General features: G+C 38.0%; 1 protein-coding gene across 1 annotated transcript; it reads left to right on the forward strand.

The window, feature by feature from the left end:
- Positions 1–839: 839 nt before the first annotated feature.
- LOC106879256 (alpha-2-macroglobulin receptor-associated protein) lies at positions 840–18,680 on the forward strand. Its single transcript, XM_089341078.1, has 7 exons — positions 840–1,524; positions 10,171–10,312; positions 11,156–11,302; positions 13,683–13,778; positions 14,399–14,637; positions 15,367–15,525; positions 16,428–18,680. Exons 1-7 carry the CDS (start codon positions 1,342–1,344, stop codon positions 16,494–16,496), a joined length of 1,035 nt encoding a protein of 344 aa, XP_089197204.1. The 5' UTR covers positions 840–1,341; the 3' UTR covers positions 16,497–18,680.
- The last annotated feature ends 1,111 nt before the right edge of the window (positions 18,681–19,791 follow it).

Below are 19,791 nucleotides of genomic sequence, written 5' to 3' on the forward strand. Positions count from 1 at the left end.
AAAATCTTCCACCAAACCTTAGTCACAACTTATGTGCTTTACACTAGCTGAATGATAACTAAGTTATTTTATTAAATTCTTTGTTATATTTAAAGTAATTGAAAGAAACACAGATCATCTCAACAGAAATATGGTAACAAAAGGGTTAAAATATATAATAGAGAAACAATTCTTAACCCTTTCGTTACCAACCCGGCTGAAACCGGCTCTGGCTCTGAGTACAAATGTCTTGTTTTCATAAGTTTTGAATTAAAATCTTCCACCAAACCTTAGTCACAATTTATGTTCCTAACACTAGCTTAATGATAACTAAGTTATTTTACTAAATTCTTTGTTATATTTAAATTAATTGAAAGAAACACAGAGCATCTCAAAATAAATACAGTAATGAAAGGGTTAAACTTTGAAATCGTTAATCAGTCTTAACTCCCCACCCCCAGGCTGTTACTTATATTAGAAATTATAGGCACAGTCAGGTGGTTTCGGGTTCAGTTCCACTGTATGGCACCTTATGCATGTCTTCTACTACAACCCCCGGCTGACCAAAACCGTGCAAGTGAACTTCATAGACAGAAACCTCGTCATTTGTGTGTGTATATTTCTTTGTCTTAATGTCATGGAATCAATGGTAAACCTATGGAGTCATTTCTGAAAAATATTTCCATTTTATTTTAGTGTCTGACTCTAAGGCAGAAATAGCCTTTTCTTTTGCAGGACCACCCCTCAAGAGAAATTTACATTTGTCAAAGTGAAAGAACTACCAAAACAATTTTTTTAAATGTAAGAAAAAAAAAAAATCAATGGACACACCCAAGAAAAACAAATGTTAGAAAATGAAAAAAAAAATTCTTGACATTTCAATGAAAAAAATGTAGTTGAAAATTATGTTTGATAACAACAACAACAACAGCAATAACAATTCACAAACTTCCTCAAATGAAAATAGTTCAAACAGTAACAAAACAATCATTTGTAAACAATCTTTTGAACAAACCTCAATGTGGAAAATTTTTCTGAAAGAACAAAAGCCTAGGATATTTTCTTCATAAGACCAGTTTCAGCCTATCACAATTTAACTCTTTCACAAATTTCCTGTCAGTTACGACTTCAGAGATACACACAGACACACACACTCACGCACACAGTGGGAATCGAAACCGCGAGTCCGCTGCCCTAACCACTGGGCCATTATACCTCCACCCATTCATCTCTAGCTAAGCCGTAAAATGAAAATATGATTTTAAAAAAATTGTATCACTATTGGGCTTCCATATAAAAACCAAGGGAACTAATTGCAGGAGTAACGTTTGCAGAGTTTATTTTTTCTTCTGTTTCTCAACAATGTCGACTTTCACGTTTTCCGCGATTTATTTCATCTCGCTGGTTTTTGCCATAGAAGCTAATAAATATCTTAAAGATAAACAGAAGATAAACGTCGACGCAAACAATCTCATGTATAATGCAGCAATCGGACGTCACTTTCGAATGATTAAAGTCCAAGAGATTTGGAATAAAGCCGAAAAGGTAAAAAAAAGTCAATTACCATCTTCCTAACTTTGCAGAGTAAATGTGTGTCCGTGTGTCCTTATCTTTACATAACATCATTATTGATGCTTTCTTTTTTCGTTTTTTGTTTTCTTTTATTAAATGAAAGTCTTCTGTTATTGTTTAGAAATCGTTAATTATTTGTTTATGTCGTAAAGGGAAGCAAGGCCCAACACATGGTCTTTGCGTCGTGAAACGGAATTAGTTATTCTTACCACAGAACACGCTTGGTCTGAAATATCTACCAGATTGGATTCGGCGGCTAAAGGTACATAAGAAAGAACTATAGGTGATAGCATCAAATCTGGTGATAAACCTATTATTTATTATTATTTGAGTCTCTCTCTCTGCGCGACTACGCCCTCTTCAGATTACGAGGTGTATCTAAAGGAACACACCCCCATAGTAGAAAATATATGGTTTCTGAAATTGATTATTATTGTTATTATTTTCACATTTTCATTGTTGTTGTTTGTTGTCGTTTCTCATCACTGATCGAGCAAACCCATGGTTAAAGGTATTCCCACCGTGACTATCCAATCTGTTTACTTACCACACATCTACAAATGAAAATAATAAATATGTCTTGGAATACCCACACAAGTGCACATACTCGACCATGTTTCCTCATAACTCGGAAAAAAAAAAACGGATGTTTTGAAATGAAACCTAGTGTAGGCATATCTATATCTTTATAGTATGTAACTCAACTGTTGTTCGTAGCATCTTGAGATATCAGATAACGGTTCCTTCTGGGGGGGGGGGGGTTATAGTACAATGTCTCTGTTATTGTGTAGAGGTATACTTCGTCTTCGTGAAAAACAAGAACCTAATATATTTATCATTAATGTTTGAAATTGTTAAACATTATAAATAAGAGAAACTGCTATTATTAGTGTTATTTTATTGTTAGAGGGTCAAAAATAAATACTTTGCGTAATTTCTTCCGGCTCTTTATGTTCTCAGTTTAAAGCCCCGTCGAGGTCTGTTTTGCTTTCCATTCCTCCAAGGTCGATAAAACAATTTATCGGTCTAGTACCGGGGTCGGTGATATCACTTGACCCCCTCCCCTCAAAACTGCTGGCCGTTTGCCTCCGTCGGAGTCAACTTTGCCTTTCATCGTTTGGAGGAGATCGATACAATAAGATAGCCAAATATTGATTTCGAATTGTGGCACAAGGCCAGCAATTTAGGGGAAGGGGATGGGTCGATTACATCTCGATCTCAGTGTTCAATTTGTACTTATTTTATGGGCCCCGAAAGGATAAAAGACAAGTCGACCCCGGTGGCATTTGAGAAAATAGCCAAATATTAAAGATCGATTTAATATCCTTTGAGAGTATCCTGGTTGTCTGAAGGATTATGATATTAAACGAAGACACTTTCCTCCTCTCTCTTTCAAGCCTATGTTTTTGTTGTTATTTAATCACAGGTTAGCTATGAATAAGCAATCTTATTATCGATGACAATACAGCCATGCCGTCCCGTTTTACCTCTGTGTAGAGGGAAGTACATGAGCCGTGTCCTTTCTTTTTTTTTTTAACACGGCAGAATATGATTTGAGAGAGATTCGGCTGCCATTTATAGAACGTCAAGTGAACATGTAAAACCTCCCTCGTTGGTTCATATCTTTGTATTGTTGTTTAACACCAAGCCAATCCTGATCGAGTAGATTTATGATCAAAGACACTCCATCCGTGACTATTCTCTTTCTCTCTCTTGATATATATCGTTTGTAGAAAACATAAATCCGGAGAAGAAGCGCACTCTAAGATGTAGAATGGTACATATTAAAAAAAGGGGAGGGCCGGCTTATGGGATTATCTTATGATCCCCGTCCATAAAGGGTTTAGCTTTATGGCGGATGGTCAGATCCCAAAATCTGTTGGCCCAAGACCTCTTAAAAAGATTTCCTCCTCCATATTTTTAAGAGGTCTTGGGCCAACAAAAGCTAAACCCTTTATGGACGGGAATCTTAAGATAATCCCATAAACCGGCCTTCCCCATTTTTAATATATATATACAGGGAAGCCGGGATCCCATATAACACGTTTGTTTGTTTTAAAAGGGTAAGATATGATGAGAGGGACATTTCACTGCTATTTCTAGCTAATTGAACACCCCGCATAGGCCATCTGCTATTAGTTAAGTATATTTTTAATGTTGGCATGGTTGTCCACGTGTGTGTGTGCGTGCTTTATTGTTTGGACATCATAATGCTTATGGTAGACTTTGTTATTGTTACGATTGATGTGTTCTTTTCTTCTTCTTCCTCTTCCCTGTTGGCATCAAAGAGTGAAATGATTCTAATAATAGACTTATTGATGTTAATCATGGCGTTAACTATATGCATAGAGAATCCCCATCACTACCAAAAAAAAAAAAAAAAAAGAAAGCCTATTGTTTTTTACGGGGAAACAATAGTGGACTTTGACGAAGTGAGTCAGCTTTAACAAATACTAAGCAAAAAAAAAAAAATGAGATTGAGGAGCGAAGGGAGAAACCGCAATAAATTATTTCGCTACGAGATGCATATTATTGCTATTTAATGGGGTGGGGGTCAACTATCACCCTCTCATCTCTAAAAGTCGTGCCTTTGTTCCAATGTAAAAAAAAAACATAATGTTGAACAAAATCCATGGTAATATTGGTTCCAATTAAGCTTTAGTCTGAATTCGAATTTCGTCATAGGGGTTTCCATGAATCTTCAAAAGGGTAATCAGAGGAAACCTGGTCCATGTGTGTTGTGCTGGATGCTCCACCGACTGGGTGGTGCATTTGGTTGTAATCTTCAAGCAGAGTTTGTACCCCATTCCACATTTGCCCAGAGGCAGGTGTCACAATATATAGAAAGTTGAATTGCAAGGGTTGTGGTCAGGAACATTGGTAAGGGCATAACAGGTGCAGGTTTGGCTGTGTGGTAAGAAGCTTGCTTCTCAACCACATGGCTCCAGGTTCCATCCCACTGCGTGATACCTTGGGCAAGTGTCTTCTACTATAGCCCTGGGCTGACCAAAGCCTTGACAACCAGTGCTGATGTGTTCATGTTCCTGTAACTTAATGGTTCGGCACCAGAAACTGATAGAATAAGTACCAGGCTTTAAAAAAAAATTAAGTACAGGGGTTGATACATCTGACCAAAAAATTCTTCAAAGCAGTACCCCAGCATGGCTGCAGTCTAATGACTGAAAGAAGTATAGGATAAAAGATAACTCTTGGTTTGTCATCAGCTTTTGTATTATGGTCAGAGCAGGTTTTGGGTGCAAAAGTGATCGGTACTAATGCATAGTCTTCATCACCCAGAAGACCTGGTGTTGTAATCTTATGGGGACAGAGTGGAAGGCTGCCAGACTGGTTCCACGGCAGAAATCCCAGTTACGATACATACAGGAGACGGAGACATTTGAGGGACTTTCTTCTCAGAGAAGTAAAGAGGAAAGTGACAACAATAAAGGCAAACAACAACAGCAGGTACCATCTGTCGAAACATAAGGAGGTGCTAGAACGGAAGAAATCGTCTCATTCTCTGTGTTGTAATTATTGAAGAGATGATGAAAAGGTTGGTTATGACTTTAAGTGTCCTGGGTATGACTCAAGGCTGCATCTGGTAGTTGAGCCCTGGTTTGGGAATTTCAGGGTGTTGAGGAATGTGGGACCACTTCCTTGCCACTGTTGTTCCCAGGTCTACTCTGACCAGGAGCAGTAGCACCTGACAGGTTCCCAGTTATGGGGTAATTACCATTTTATGGAAGAAACTTCAAACAAAAAAAAAACCTCACTGTTCTGTGAGTGCCTTGGAAAAGGAAAAAGCCTGGAGAGTTAATCTGGACAGTATATCAAAGAGGAGAATTGCCTAAGTGGTCTAGTGCTCTCTTTGCCATCCTTCTAGCAACTCCAGGTTGGTGGAGGTTTCCAGCTCTGTAAAGAAGTTCACTAAGGAGAAGGCTGGTCTCCACAGCCATCTTAGCCCAATGAGCCACTGTGATCAGATCTCCAAGTCTAAAGAATGAAACTGGTTTGTGCAGAGTGACTCTTACTTTAAAACCACCAGATGCAAGCAGGAAGCAAAGTCCTGCAGCAATGGAGAAGTGGCAAAATCAACAGGTACTGCATGGTGCTGACAATTACAGCCCCAACTCCACATGTAGATGGACTCTTTCTTCCTCATAATCTTTGGACATGAAGAACTGCCATCTTCATCATGAAGAGGCTGAATACAAGATATCGAAGAGTCTCTGCTTACAGCATGGAGCAAACCAAAAACAGTGACCAACTGCGTTATTCCATCTTGCCCTGTCAAAAGCATCATTCGAGCGTGGTTGTTACCTGTGCTGCCTGACTGGCTCCCGTGCCGGTGGCATGTAAAAAGCACCTACAACACTCTCGGAGTGGTTGGCGTTAGGAAGGGCATCCAGCTGTAGAAACCTTGCCAGATCAGATTAGAGCCTGGTGCAGCCTCCTGGTTTGTCAGTCCTTAGTCAAACTGTCCAACCCATGCCAGCATGAAAAGTGGACGTTAAAAGTGACCGATAGAATAAGTATCAGATTTAAAAGGGGGAAAAGAAGTACTGGGATCGAATCTTTCGACTACAAATTCTTGAAGGCGGTACCCCAGCATGGCCGCAGACTGTTGGCCGAAACAAGTAAAAGATAAAAGAATATGTATATGTACACAAACACACAGACACACACACATACATAACATTGTTTAACCCTAGGTAAATTCTGATCAAGCAAACCTGTGATAAAAGTCATCCAAACTATTTCAATCCCGTCTTAAGTTTTATTCCATTTTTTTAGACATAATAATATATCTCACCTTATATTACGTAACATGTCTGTCTTTTCCCCACCTATTTTTAATTTGGAAAACGAGAAGGTATTATTTCAATGAATATCGGAATTAAGCGGGTTTTTTTTAGCAGTTTGGTACAACAACGTGCAGTATCTATCGTTGTTACTCGTATAATTAATAGTTACTCGTGAATGGGGGCGGTGTCAGACATGATGAGACGAAGCCATGTGTTTTATTATCTAGGACGTAATTAAGAAACTGAGAAGAGTGGTTTTGTTGTTATTAGCCCTAGGTAGGTAATCTATGAATAAACAAACCTACCACGATCATAAACATTCTAGCTGCGATCTCCCGTCTATTTTATTTTTATTTTCTCTGATTTTCAAATACATTTGCATCCAGGTTTATACTATCAAGTATATCCATTTTTTTTTTTTTGAGGAATCAAGGTAGTGATTTAAGGTAAATTTAACTGCCATTTCTAACAGTGTTCAGCAGGCATGAGTAACCTTTTCCGAGAAGCGGGTCGGAGGAGACGTGTCTCATCAAGAGGCGGGCCGCTGTATTAAAATTATTGAATGTAATTTTTTGTTTTAAGGCTTGCCATTCAAAAAATCCCGTGGGCTGAAATTTGTCAAGTCATTGGAAATGGCCATTGTTTGGTATTATCTAAGACACGTAAGGCGGGCGAGCTGGCAGAATCGTTATTACGCCGATCATAGTGTTGTGTAGCGGCCCTCCGGCTTTTTTACGTTCTGAGTTCAAATGCAGCCGAGGTCAATTTTGCTTTTCATTCTTTCGGGAGCGGTCGATGTAATCGACATGTCCCCGCCCCCGAAAAATTGCTGGCCTTGTACCTGAGACACGTGTGTTGTTTATTCAGCCCAGGGCAGCCTTGTGATCAAACAGTCATATGATTAAAAGTACTTCGGCCTTGACCATCCCGGGTATATAAGATCTAAATGTTTTTCCCCACTCTCAAGATAGCAAGGTGTGATTTGAAGGAAATGTGTCATCAAACGATCGCGAACAAACTTCCTGCTTCCTCTCAATGGAGAGAGAAAGAGAGAGAAAACGTATGCATACACTCACTCACACACATAGACACACATACGCGTACACACACTTGTGACCTGAAAGTAAGTTTTCATTAATGGAGAGAGCTCGTCACCGGTTTTAAAGCCTTATAATGGTAGGCGGCAATCAAGCCGTGACCATCCACTCTTTCCACGATCACTGTATTCAAATTGACACAGGCTGTTGTCGTTTAACCACAGATCAGTTCTAATTGAGCGGCAAGCTTATGATTAAAAGCGTTTCAACCGTGACTATCCCGCCTTTCTGTATATCTCGGATTACATCGTGTTCGTTTAAAATGTGGATTTTAGCCCACCTTCAACTTTTTTATACGATGTCCCCTCCTTGTTTTTTTTCCCCATAATCTACCCAACCCGATGTATGTATTCTTATATTTCTAGAATCTACAGAAAAATTAAAAAAAAAGGTTCTTTAATAAAGTCGTGTAAACTACAAAAAAAAAAAAAATGACATAGTTACACAAATATGTTTCAGATCCGACCCCCCCCCCCGCCATCATAACATTCAGAAAAATTTATATTCTCTAATGAAATTTTCTACAAATACCTTTCGGATGGTGTAAATTATTCCGATTATATCGGAATAACGCTGGACGTAGGACCGTACCCACTTCAATTTTTTTTTTTTTTTTTTTACAGAATCCCTCATTTTCGAGTACGGAAATTATGATTCTGAAAAAAAAAAAAAAAAAAAAAAAAAAACGGCATTTTAAAACTTTTTCCCCCCCCACCCAACAAATTCTTCAATTTTCACATTTAAAAAAAAAAATTGAAATTTTACAAATTTTTTTTTTTTTTTTCCAGAATCATAATTTCTGTATTTTTCTACGTATTTCGCAAAAAAAAAAAAAAAAAAAAAAATTTCTGAAAAAAGTGAAAATTGAAGAATTTGGTTTATAAAAGCAAACACAGTAGCCTGGGAGGTAGTCTTCTACCTGGCCAGCTCCTTTCAAACCACCCAAATAGATCCCTGCATGGGAAGATGGACATTAGACGATGATCATCATGATTACCCGAAGAAACATCAATTTGGATTTTCTTTGGGTGACGAATTCTTCAGCTTGGAAATTGTCCTGGTCGAGTGGGTGTGGGGTTTGATTGGGGGTTGATGAATCTTCAGGTGATAATTTCATCATGATTACCCGAAGAAACATCAATTTGGATTTTCTTTGGGTGACGAATTCTTCAGCTTGGAAATTGTCCTGGTCGAGTGGGTGTGGGGTTTGATTGGGGGTTGATGAATCTTCAGGTGATAATTTTTTCAGGTGCGAATCAGGATCTAGCCAGAACAATGACGCATTTCATCGACACACCAGCCACCACCACCGCCAACACCAAAGACACTTCTATTACCATTAACCATTGTGCTGATGGTGGGTGGTTGTGATGATGTGTCAATCTTCCTCTGACTCATCATCCACCACACCTGAAAAACTTAATCACCTCCATCACTATCATTGGTCATTATCATCTCCACCACCACCACCACCACCACCACCACCACCACCACCACCACTGTAAGCTTCTTGTCTAAGGCAGGGGTTTTCAAACTGTGGTCCCCGGACCACAGGGGGTCCGTGAACAGCAAATACTTTTTATGGGCAATTTGATTTTATATGTTTTTTAATCAAAATCTTTTAATTGACAATAAACCTATTTGTTAAATACTGTTAAATAAATAAATGTAAAAATATATGTTATTTTAGGCAAATATTTATGTATAAGGTAAAGCCTGAAATATAAAGGGGTCCGCAAGTCAAAAAGTTTGAAAACCCCTGGGCTAAGGCAGTGAGCTAACAGAATCGTTAGCATGCCAGGCAAAGTGCTTAGCAGTATTTCGTCTGTCTTTATGTTCTGAGTTCAAATTCTGCCGGGGTCAACTTTGCTTTTTATCCTTTCGAGGTTGATTAAATAAGTACCAGTTATACACTGGGGTCGATGTAATAGACTTAATCCCTTCCCCCAAATTTGAGGCCTTGTGCTTCCAGTAGAAAGTATTATTATTATTATTATTAATGCTTACAGCCAGATTACACTGAAAGCACTGGTTCTTGTTTGATCACCAAACTTAAGCAATATTGAGCCTCGTTAGTGCTTAGACAGGTAACCGCTTGAGAAAACTAAGTGCTGTGAGCTACTTGTTTGAGGCAGTGAGTTTGCAATATTTTATCAGTCTTTATGTTCTGAGTTCAAATTCCACTGAAGTCAACTTTGCCTTACATCGTTTCGGGGTTGATGAATTAAGTACCAGTGAAACACTGGGGTCGATCTAATTGACTAGTCTCCCTCCCCAAAATTTCAGGCCTTGTGCCTTAGTAGAAAAGATTATTTCAGGTGACGAGCTGGCAGAACCGTTAGCATACTGGGTAAAATGCTTCGTGGTATTTCATCTCTTTTTTACATTCTGAGTTAAAATTCTGCACAATGGGCTTCTTTCAGTTTCTGTCTGCCAAATTCACTCACAAAGGCTTTGGTCAACCCAAGGTTATAGTAGAAGACACTTAATTGTCCAAGGTGCCATGCAGTGGGACTGAAGCTGAAAGAATGTGGATGGGAAGCAAATGTTTTACCACACAGCCATGCCTGCATCTTTGTTTTTTTCTTTCTTTTTTTTTTTACTTTAATGTAAATTTTTTCCTGCAAAAGCGCCAAGATTAAATGCAATCTGTAGAACTTCACTGTTGTTCCCACGTGTTATGTTTATGAATTCTTTTTCAAAATTGTCTCCCTTAGCGTCTCACCGGACAGCCGTTGGCCGACTGCTATGCTGAGCTGAAAGTTCAAGACAAACTCCACTATGACCTGAAGTGGTTGAAGCATAAAAACAAACACAAAGCTTTGGAGAAAGAACACGAAGTGAATAAACAGCTAATGAGTAAGTAGGATGCAAGGGGGGAGGGGGAAATGGTTGAGCAGGGTGGGTGGTGGGGATAGTTGGGTCTTTCTTTCTCTTTTTTTTTTCCTTTTTTTTTTCTTTTTTTTTTTTGGTTTGCCAATATTCAACTCTTTAGCATTCAGATTACTCTATCAGATGTTTTAATTTAACTCTTGAGTGTTTAGATTACTCTGTCAAATGTAATGCTTATTAATTCACATCATTTTAAATTAATCATGCATTATTTCATAGCTGGGAGATTTTGATGATGTATTTGTTTATTTTTAAAATGGCTCTGTTGGGTAGGTGTGAAAGGCCAAATATGACCAGTTTGAAGATAAAACAGGTAGAATATTTTGGCCATGGATATGTCTGGTTTAAGTGCTAAAGGGTTAACGAGAGTCTCTCAGTCTGAGAAAGACAGTTCTGCACTTTCTTGCTGAATGACCTGCACAGGTGATTAATTAGTTTATAGTGATCAAATGTTTTGTGCTGCTCATAAACTCACTTCCCCCCATCAAATCAACATTACCTGTCTGTTTGGGTAGTCATTACTGGAGAGGATTTTAAAAGGTCGGAATGCAAATCCTACCTCATCTTCTTTTTTTAGTTGTGTTTTATAACATGCAGAGGAAGTGTTGGGTCTACTCTTTGGCCTACAGGTCCCCACAGAGCACTAGAGCAGTGTGAAATGAAGTGTCCTGCCCTGGGATTGAACCCACAGTCTGGTGATCATGAATGCAACACGCTAACCACTAGGCCACACACCTTGTCTGCTTGATAATTGCTCTTTCAACTTCCTAGGTTCCCTGTTTTCCTAAACTGTTACTCTTGCCCTTTCAGCTATTGCAAGGAAGTACGACTTGGGTGAATTCTCCGAGATGAACAAACTACATATCCCAGATCCCCACATGAACAGGGAGGCTACAAAATTGAAGAGTAAACATCTCAAGAAACTCTGGAAACAAGCTCATTATTCGGGTTTCACTGGTGAGTCAAGGGATTCTCAACGTTCTTTTCATTATTATTTTATGTTTGGTTTTCCAAGTCTCACCCAGAGACCTCAAGAGACAACAAGTTAGAAGTTCAAGTTGGTGTTATGACTCGGGTGCCATATGTTTGGTTTTGCACAGAGTGATGTTCCAAAGAATGTCTGTGAAAACACAAAAAAATTAGAAGTTTGTCTTAAAAGTAATTTGGTGATAAGACGATAGTGTGATCCTAAGATGACACTGAGATTGACTGCCCACCCCCTGGTGGTGGTGGTGGTGGTCATGGTGAATTTTTATGTCCTGGATTGAAATTTTGCTAAAGCCAACTTCACCCTATGTCATCTTTCTGGGGTTTGAAGAAATGAATTCCAATTAATTACTTGGAATTGATTTAATTGGCTGTATCCCCACTCCTCCTCCTCCAATGGCTATCATTTTGTGTCTGAGTTAGGACTCAGCAACAACAACGACAACTTTCTCTTTGTTATTTTTTTTATACAAAATGATTTCCTGGCAACAACAAAAGCAAAAACACTAAAAGCAAAAATAAGAGCAACAATAACAGCAGCAGGTGTGATGCCTAGCAACAACACCAACAACAACACCAACAACACCAACAACTCTGTGGCGACCTACCAACCGACTAACAAACCAACCAACCTAACAACAAACAATCCTTCCAAACAAGATCATATCACCAGGCTCATACCCCCCCCCCCCTTCACTGTGCATAACCTTTCTCCACTGCTGCCGTTGGTAATATTACCTTCAACAGCATGGTCGTGAGCTGGCAGAATCGTTAGCACGCTGGGCAAAATGCTAAGCAGCAATTTCATCTGTCTTTATGTTCTGAGTTCAAATTCCGCCGAGGTTAACTTTGCCTTTCATCCTTTCGGGGTCGATAAATTAAGTCCCAGTTGCGTACTGGGGTCGATGTAATCGACTTAATCCCTTTGTCTGTCCTTGTTTGTCCCCTCTATTTTTAGCCCCTTGTGGGTAATAAAGAAATAAGAATCGTTAGCACACAAGGCAAAATGCTTAGCAGTATTTCATCTGTCTTTATGTTCTGAGTTCAAATTCCACCAAGGTCGACTTTGCCTTTCATCCTTTGGGGGTCGATAAATTAAGGACCTGTTGATCACTGGGGGTCGATCTAATCAACTGGCCCCTTCCCCCAAAATTTCAGGCCTTGTGCCTAGAGGAGAAAAGAATATTTTGCATCAATTAAGATGATAAGTCAGCAGAACCGCTACTACACTGGAAGAAGTGCTTAGGGGTGTTTCTTCTGACTTTATGTTCTGAGTTCAAATTCCACCAGGACTGACTTTGCCTTTCCTTCTTCCGGTGTCGAGAAAATAAGGACCAGTTGAACACTGAAGTCAGGGGGAAGGGGGTCAATATAATTGACTTAACCCCACCCCCAGAATTGCTGTGTTAATGTTTCTGCCAGCTCACCGCCTTAATTGATGCGAAATATTGAGAAATGATTGGTAATGTACAGATGCATTGGTACCAGTAATTGGTGCATGGAAAGACTGATGAGGGCCAAAGTGAAAAAGCATCTGAAAGCAATGTGAGATTAAAAAGAAAAGATCTTGTGAATTGCAGCTGGTGGTGTGATGGTGGTCGCAAGATGAGGGACCATTGTACAGATATGGACAAGAGCAAAGAATCCAAACTAATTCTTTCATGCATGACTTGGTGAGTGGTGAGGGTGGTGGAGGTGCTGCTGCTAGAAACAGACATCAGATGGTAGTCATGTTGATCGATGAAGAGGGGAGAGCGAGCCTCTTTGAGATTAACAAGTTGTTATACCAGGAGAACTGGTTAGGGATAAGCACAGAGGCCTCTAATCCAAAGAGATCAGAAACTCAAAAGTATCTTTGACTTGATCAAGTTACCAAATGACACCCAGTTGTTTATAGTTGCAGAAAGTAAAACAACATGAATATAATATGTATGGTGCCATATTTCCAAGAAATTTGTGGTCCCATACATCTAAGAGATCTGTGGTTCCATACTTCCAAGAGATGTTCCATATCTCCAGAAGAACTGTGATTCTACACCTCCAAGAGATGTGGTGCCATACCTCCAAGAGAACTATAGATCAGTATCTCCAAGAGATGTGTGGCTACATAATTCCGAGAGATCTGTAGTTCCATACTTTCAAGAAATCTGTAGTTCCATACCTCAAAGAGATGTTCCATATCTCCAAGAGAACTCTGGTTCCATACTTCCAAGAGATATGTAGTTGTATACCTCCAAGAGATGTGTAACTACATACCTATCAATTTTGTCAATGCTGCCACCTTTCCGCTGTCTTTTGATAACTCGTTAAATAACGATAAAAACTAACGATGGTAATGTTATTGTTGCAGATGAAGAGCTCAGTAAATTACAGGATGAATTTCTGAAACACCAACAGAAACTCGATGAATATGAACAGATGAAGGAGAAACTTGCTGAATTAGAAAGTAAGTAATTAAATAATTCATTTGTTAGTTAAGTAGTTTGTTGATTTATCAATCAAATAATTTTAATGGAGAAGGTAGTTCAGAAATGGAAATAAGCAATAAATTAAAAAAACAGCCCTGACTGTAGGTATTTCAGTTGTGACCCCCTTGGCCTTATTTATTTTGTTTTTCAGGCAGTGAACAACATTGAACTCTTGTCAGTTGGATGGGATTTGAGGGATATTTGCCTACTATTTCTAGAAGGTCAAGAAACTATGTAATGGCTCCCCTCATTGATTCACTATAACTAATGTATAGTTTACCTAGTTGTAATTATATTAATTTTTTTTTTAAGACAGTTGGTGTAATGTATAAGAGATTTGGCTGCTATTTCTAGGAGATTCAGTCACCTCATAAACCAGTCATGGGCAAACTACAGTTTGAAGGGTTTTCTGAATATCATGTCTTACAAAAAATTCACTTCGAATTTTTTTTAGCAGTGTGAACCACCTGATGATCATTCATGTCTCATGTGACTCACTTCTTGAAAAAAGAAGGTTTATACCTGGTGTGGATGATTTTCTCGTTTGCTTGTTGTTTTTTTTTTTTCTTGAAAACTTTTATTGTTGTTTGTTTTGCAGAAGTTACTGATAACAATTTGGGCAGCGATGACGAATTGAGGCTATTACATAAAGAATTCAAGGCCAAAAATAAAGAAATGAAATCAGTCCATCGAGAACTTAATAAGAAATTTGATGGTTTGAGCAAACAGGTGAACGAAGGCAAAGTTGACGAGGATTTCACTGATTTCCGAGTGTACCAGTTATATGCCATGGCTAAAAGGACAGCAATGTCTAAGCAGGAACTGGAAAATTTTAAGGTCCGTTTAAACATTCATCTTTATTTCCTTTCTTTTAAATTCGATTTCTTCCTTTTTTTTTTTTTTGCAATCACCTTTTGTCATCGTCATTGTTTTGGTGTCCACTTTTCCATGTTTGCATGGGTCACAGGTCAGACAGAGATTGTTGAAGCAGGTTTTTCTATGGCAGGATACTCTTCCTGTCACCTACACTCACCTGTTTTTACATTTTATCTTTTATCTTTTATTTGTTTCAGTCATTGGACTGTGGCCATGTTGGGGCACCACCCTCAAGGGTTTATTACAGGGGTTCTCAACTATTTTTACCTATTTTATTTGTTTGTCATTTGACTGCGGCCATGCTGGAACACCGCCTTTAGTCGAACAAATCTTATTCTTTGTAACCCTAGTACTTATTCTATCGATCTCTTTTGCCAAACCACTAAGTTCGCCACCTTCTGTGATAGTTGTCAAAGAACGTCAGCATCATGCAAGAGGTGTCCTTTGTTTCAAATCTTCTCTGAAAACATGTCTGGTCACGTGGAATATTACTTTGCTTGGTGACAGGAAGGGCATCCAGCTGCAGATAATCTGCCTCAACAAATCCCTTCTGATCCATTCAAGCATAGAAAAGTGGACGTAAAGTAATGATGATGATGACGATGGTGATTAAAATCTTGGCAGATGATTAATAATAATTTGTAAAATTAACCCTGTTGTTTTCTTTTTCATTTTTTTTCTTTTCTGTAGGAGGAATTAAAATCTTTCCAGCAACGCATCACTAAACATGAGACTCTGAAAGAAATGGTGATGCAGTCGAAAGAGTATTTTGACAAACAAGTTGATGATGGCAATTATCCGAAGAAACACACAGATTTAGTAAACAAGGCAAACCATTATGAACATGTGGTAGGTTGTTTGGATAATGGAATGGGGCAGTGGAGCTAAATAAACTACACACAGTGTGTGTGGGGGCTGTTGCTTTTGTTTTTAACCCTAGATCAGGTATGGGCAACCTTTTCCACGAAGGCCAGTCAGGCGGTACTGGCAACGGCCACGCTCAAAATGGTGTATTTTATGTGCCACCCGCACAAGAGCCAGTCCAGGGGCACTGGCAACGATCTCGCTCGAAAATCCTACGATGGCCAGTCAGGAGGTACTGCTTATTTATTCGCATTGTTTTTGCGTTAATCATTCGTTATCTCATAGTTTTAAGATTTCAATGATGTGACTATTCTTAGAATGACATTATAGATTTAGTGTAAGAGGCTGAATTTGGACAGTCAAATTGACAAAAGAGATGAGAAAATAACAATTGGAGTGAACAAATATAGTAGTTAAGTGATAGGTCTGTTATTGTTATTCTCCTGGACCTTTTTTTTTTTTTTTTTATGATTCTGTCCATTAGTTCGCCTGCAATTGTTACCCTTGAGCTGTGTATGCAACTATTTATATTTTTGGGAGAATTTACGAAAAAAACAACAACAGACAAGGACAGGTGGTGTAAACAACAAAAGGATGTATTAGTTTAACGCTCGGGAATACAGAAAGTCTTTAACGTTTCGAGCTACGCTCTTCAACAGAAAGAATACGGAGAAAACAAGGAGAAAAAAGATTGAATGTTTTGGTCAGCGATCAATCATGGCGACCATGATAAATTCATATTTATATTTTTGCTCAGGAGCCCAGGTGAAGTGTAAAGTTAGACATAGGGGCCCATGTCTGAGATGGTTAACTTTCGATATAACATTGCTTATTGTTTGTTTATTCTTGGCTTAAATGTTAATTGGATTACGTGTTTTTAATTTCAGGTCAAGAAACATCACAATGAACTTTATCATCGAGTGGACAGCATGATATTTAAACACACAGAACTTTAGAATTTCCACATTTTGGTTTGTTTTTGCCTTTTTCTTTTGTTTTTGTGTCTTTTCTTTTTTTTGTCTCTTTCTCAATCTTCTACCCATGCCATGGAGGACTCAGTAGCCTTCTGCTCCATGTGAAATCTCATTCACTTCTTTCTTTATAGAGACTGTTATCCGATAAAAGTCTGTGGAACCAAAGAAAACGCTGATGTTCTGTGCACCATCAGTGACAGTAATATTATTCCGTAGCTGGAAGTTTCTAAAAGAGATTCACAAGCTCAGTTGCTGCGAGGGGTCGAGAATCTAACATTTTGGCTCAGGAGAAAGTGAGGTTTTGATTTTAATTTTTCTGACTCTCAAACAAAGAGTAAGAGTCTGAAGTCATGAAATTCTTGACTCCTTGCACCAATTTAGGTTATTTTCTACAAACTGTTATACGTCCTTCTATTTCATAATTTTAAATCCTCCACTGAGGTCTACTTTGCCCTTTATCCATTTAGGGTCAATAAAATAAGGTATCAGTCGAGCACTGGGGTCAATGTAATTGACTAGCTTCCCCCTTCCTAATTTTATAAATGGTTATTATTATTATTATTATTATGGTGGCGAGCTGGCAGAATTGTTAGCTTGCTGGACGAAATGCTTAGTGGTATGTCGCCCGTCACTGCGTTCTGAGTTCAAATTCGACCAAGGTTGACTTTACCTTTCATCCTTTCAGGGTCGATAAAATTAGTACCAGTTACACACTGGGTTGATGTAATCAACTCAACCCCTCCCTCAAAATTGCTGCCCTCGTGGCAAAATTTGAAACCATTATTATTATTATTATTATTATTACTATTTTATTTTTGTCTAAAGAATCTTGTTTATAATACAAAATTAGAGATTATTTGCAAAGTTCAATGTTAAGGAAGCGGGTTAGGGTTGGTGAGTGTGGTCGTAGCTTATCAATCTGCCAAATAGCAATCTCTGTCTGTCGCATTTAATATTCAAGCACCCAGGAGTATGACTGGATGGGTCTGTTTTTATATTGTTATTTTTAAAAGAAACACAAGAAAAATATTTGGAAAAAAAAAGACAAACAGAAAATGAGATTATTTAAAAAAATATTTGCAACAAGATTTTTTTGTGTTAACAGATTAAAAACTGGAATAAAAGAAATGTTGAACTAGAAATTTCTCTCTCTCAAATATATATATATATATATATATATATATATATATATATATATATAATGCATGCACATACACACACATTTGTACACACACACACATCTATATATCATATCTATACACACACACACCTATATATATATATATATATATATATATATACACACACACACCCACACATATATAGTTTTAGGGAAAATAACCAAGTTTCAAGAACTCATCGATGAAAATCCACTATCACATATAGAAAAATTAACAATTAAAAACACAATAAATGAGTATAATATAAAACAAATTAAATATCATAAGATAAAGATAATAAAATCTGTAATTTTGGATTTTGTCCCTAATATTATTATATGTATCTATCTGTCTGTCTGCCTGCCTGCTTGCCTATCTATCTATCTATCTATCTACATACATACTTATATATATAGTTGAAATTTACAGAAAAACAAAAGATGATGACAGGTGTACAAACAACAAGCAGGTGTATTAGTTTGACGCCCAGGAAAGTGTGAAAGTCTTTTACATTTCGAGCCAAAGCTCTTCAACAGAAAGGAACACAGAAATAAACAGAGAGAATTAAAAAACACTTGTGGATTTAGCAATCAATAAATATATATATATATATATATATATACATATATATATACATACATACAAATATAAAAGCTATTAGTGACAATAAGTATTGGGTTTACAAAGAATAAGTCCTGGAGTCGATTTGTTTGACTAAAGGCAGTGCTCCAGCATGGCCGCAGTCAAATGACTGAAACAAATAAAATAATAGAATATATACACACATACACACACGTGTGTGTGTCTGTCTCCTTTATAGATTTATATATATTCAGGGAAAGTTTATTTTTATTTGCTTTGTCTTTCTTTTAGCTTTTTGTTAATGATGTTTCGCAGTTGTAAATGGCAGTCGGTGACTGGGTAGTGGGTATCTCTGAATTCAGTGAATAAATGAACCGAATGCTTTATTTTGATAAATAAACGGAATAATTGTATCACTTTTAAATCCTAAGAGTTCTTGTCTCATTTTTTTTTGTATATTGTTTCCTGCTTGATGAGGGTCATGTGACCTACTACACACACACATATAAGAAGGATAAGCATCAATGCATTTGGGGTAAGAGGGGGCATACTGCTTTCTCCTGGCATGCATTTTTTTGTGACCAGTGCATGGTATACTACCCACCTATTCGAGTTATATTGTAAGGAGTTAATGACTTGTAGGGACACTGTACATTGTTATGCAATCATAATATACAGAGACCCTTTTTGGTCATGACTGACCATGGGATTGCACCCAGAAAGTTACCCTCCGAGGGCACAAGTCCGGGCAAGGTTGTTTATGGAAGACCAGCAGTCACCCATGCATACCAGCCTCCTCATCTCCACACCACTGATGTTATCCAAGGGAAAGGCAAAGGGGCCGATACAGCTTGGCACCAGTGACGTCACAACTCATTTCTACAGCTGAGTGAATTGGAGCAACGTGAAATAAAGTGTCTTGCTCAAGAACACAACATGCAGCCTGCTCTGGGAACCGAACTCGCAACCTCACGATCGTAAGCTCGACACGCTCTAACCACTGAGCCATGCATCTTCATAATATACCACAAAGTATATTAAACACTTTTATAACTCAACACTGTGTTCTTCTGTGTTAGCAGTGTTATTACATCTTAGCAGTGTTATTACTTGTTAGGGATATCTCTGCAGATTTTCTATAGTAAATCTGTGGAGATAACCTTAACGAGTGATAAAAGCAGGAGAGATTGGAATAAGTTCCTCAAGACCTACTCCAATGAAAACAAACATTCTTTGTCCATGTTTCCAAGTAACAACAATTCTTTGTTTAAGGTGATGAATTAACAGAATCAAGAGAACATTGTGAAAAATCCTCTACAGCCATGATCCCCAAACATTTTTGCACCAGTTTCATGAAAGACAATTTTTTTTTTTTCAGACTGGAACATCACACTCAATAACAATACAATACAATGCCTGTGGGCAATTATGGAGTGAATTTTTAGGGGTTATAAATCACACCATCATCATGGTGGTGATGGTGTAGATTTATAAGCCTTACAACAACAACAACGAAAAATACCTTAGGAATGAGA

Source organism: Octopus bimaculoides, chromosome 24, assembly GCF_046866305.1.
Source record: "Octopus bimaculoides isolate indiv1 chromosome 24, ASM4686630v1, whole genome shotgun sequence".
Taxonomy (NCBI): Eukaryota; Metazoa; Mollusca; class Cephalopoda; order Octopoda; family Octopodidae; genus Octopus; species Octopus bimaculoides.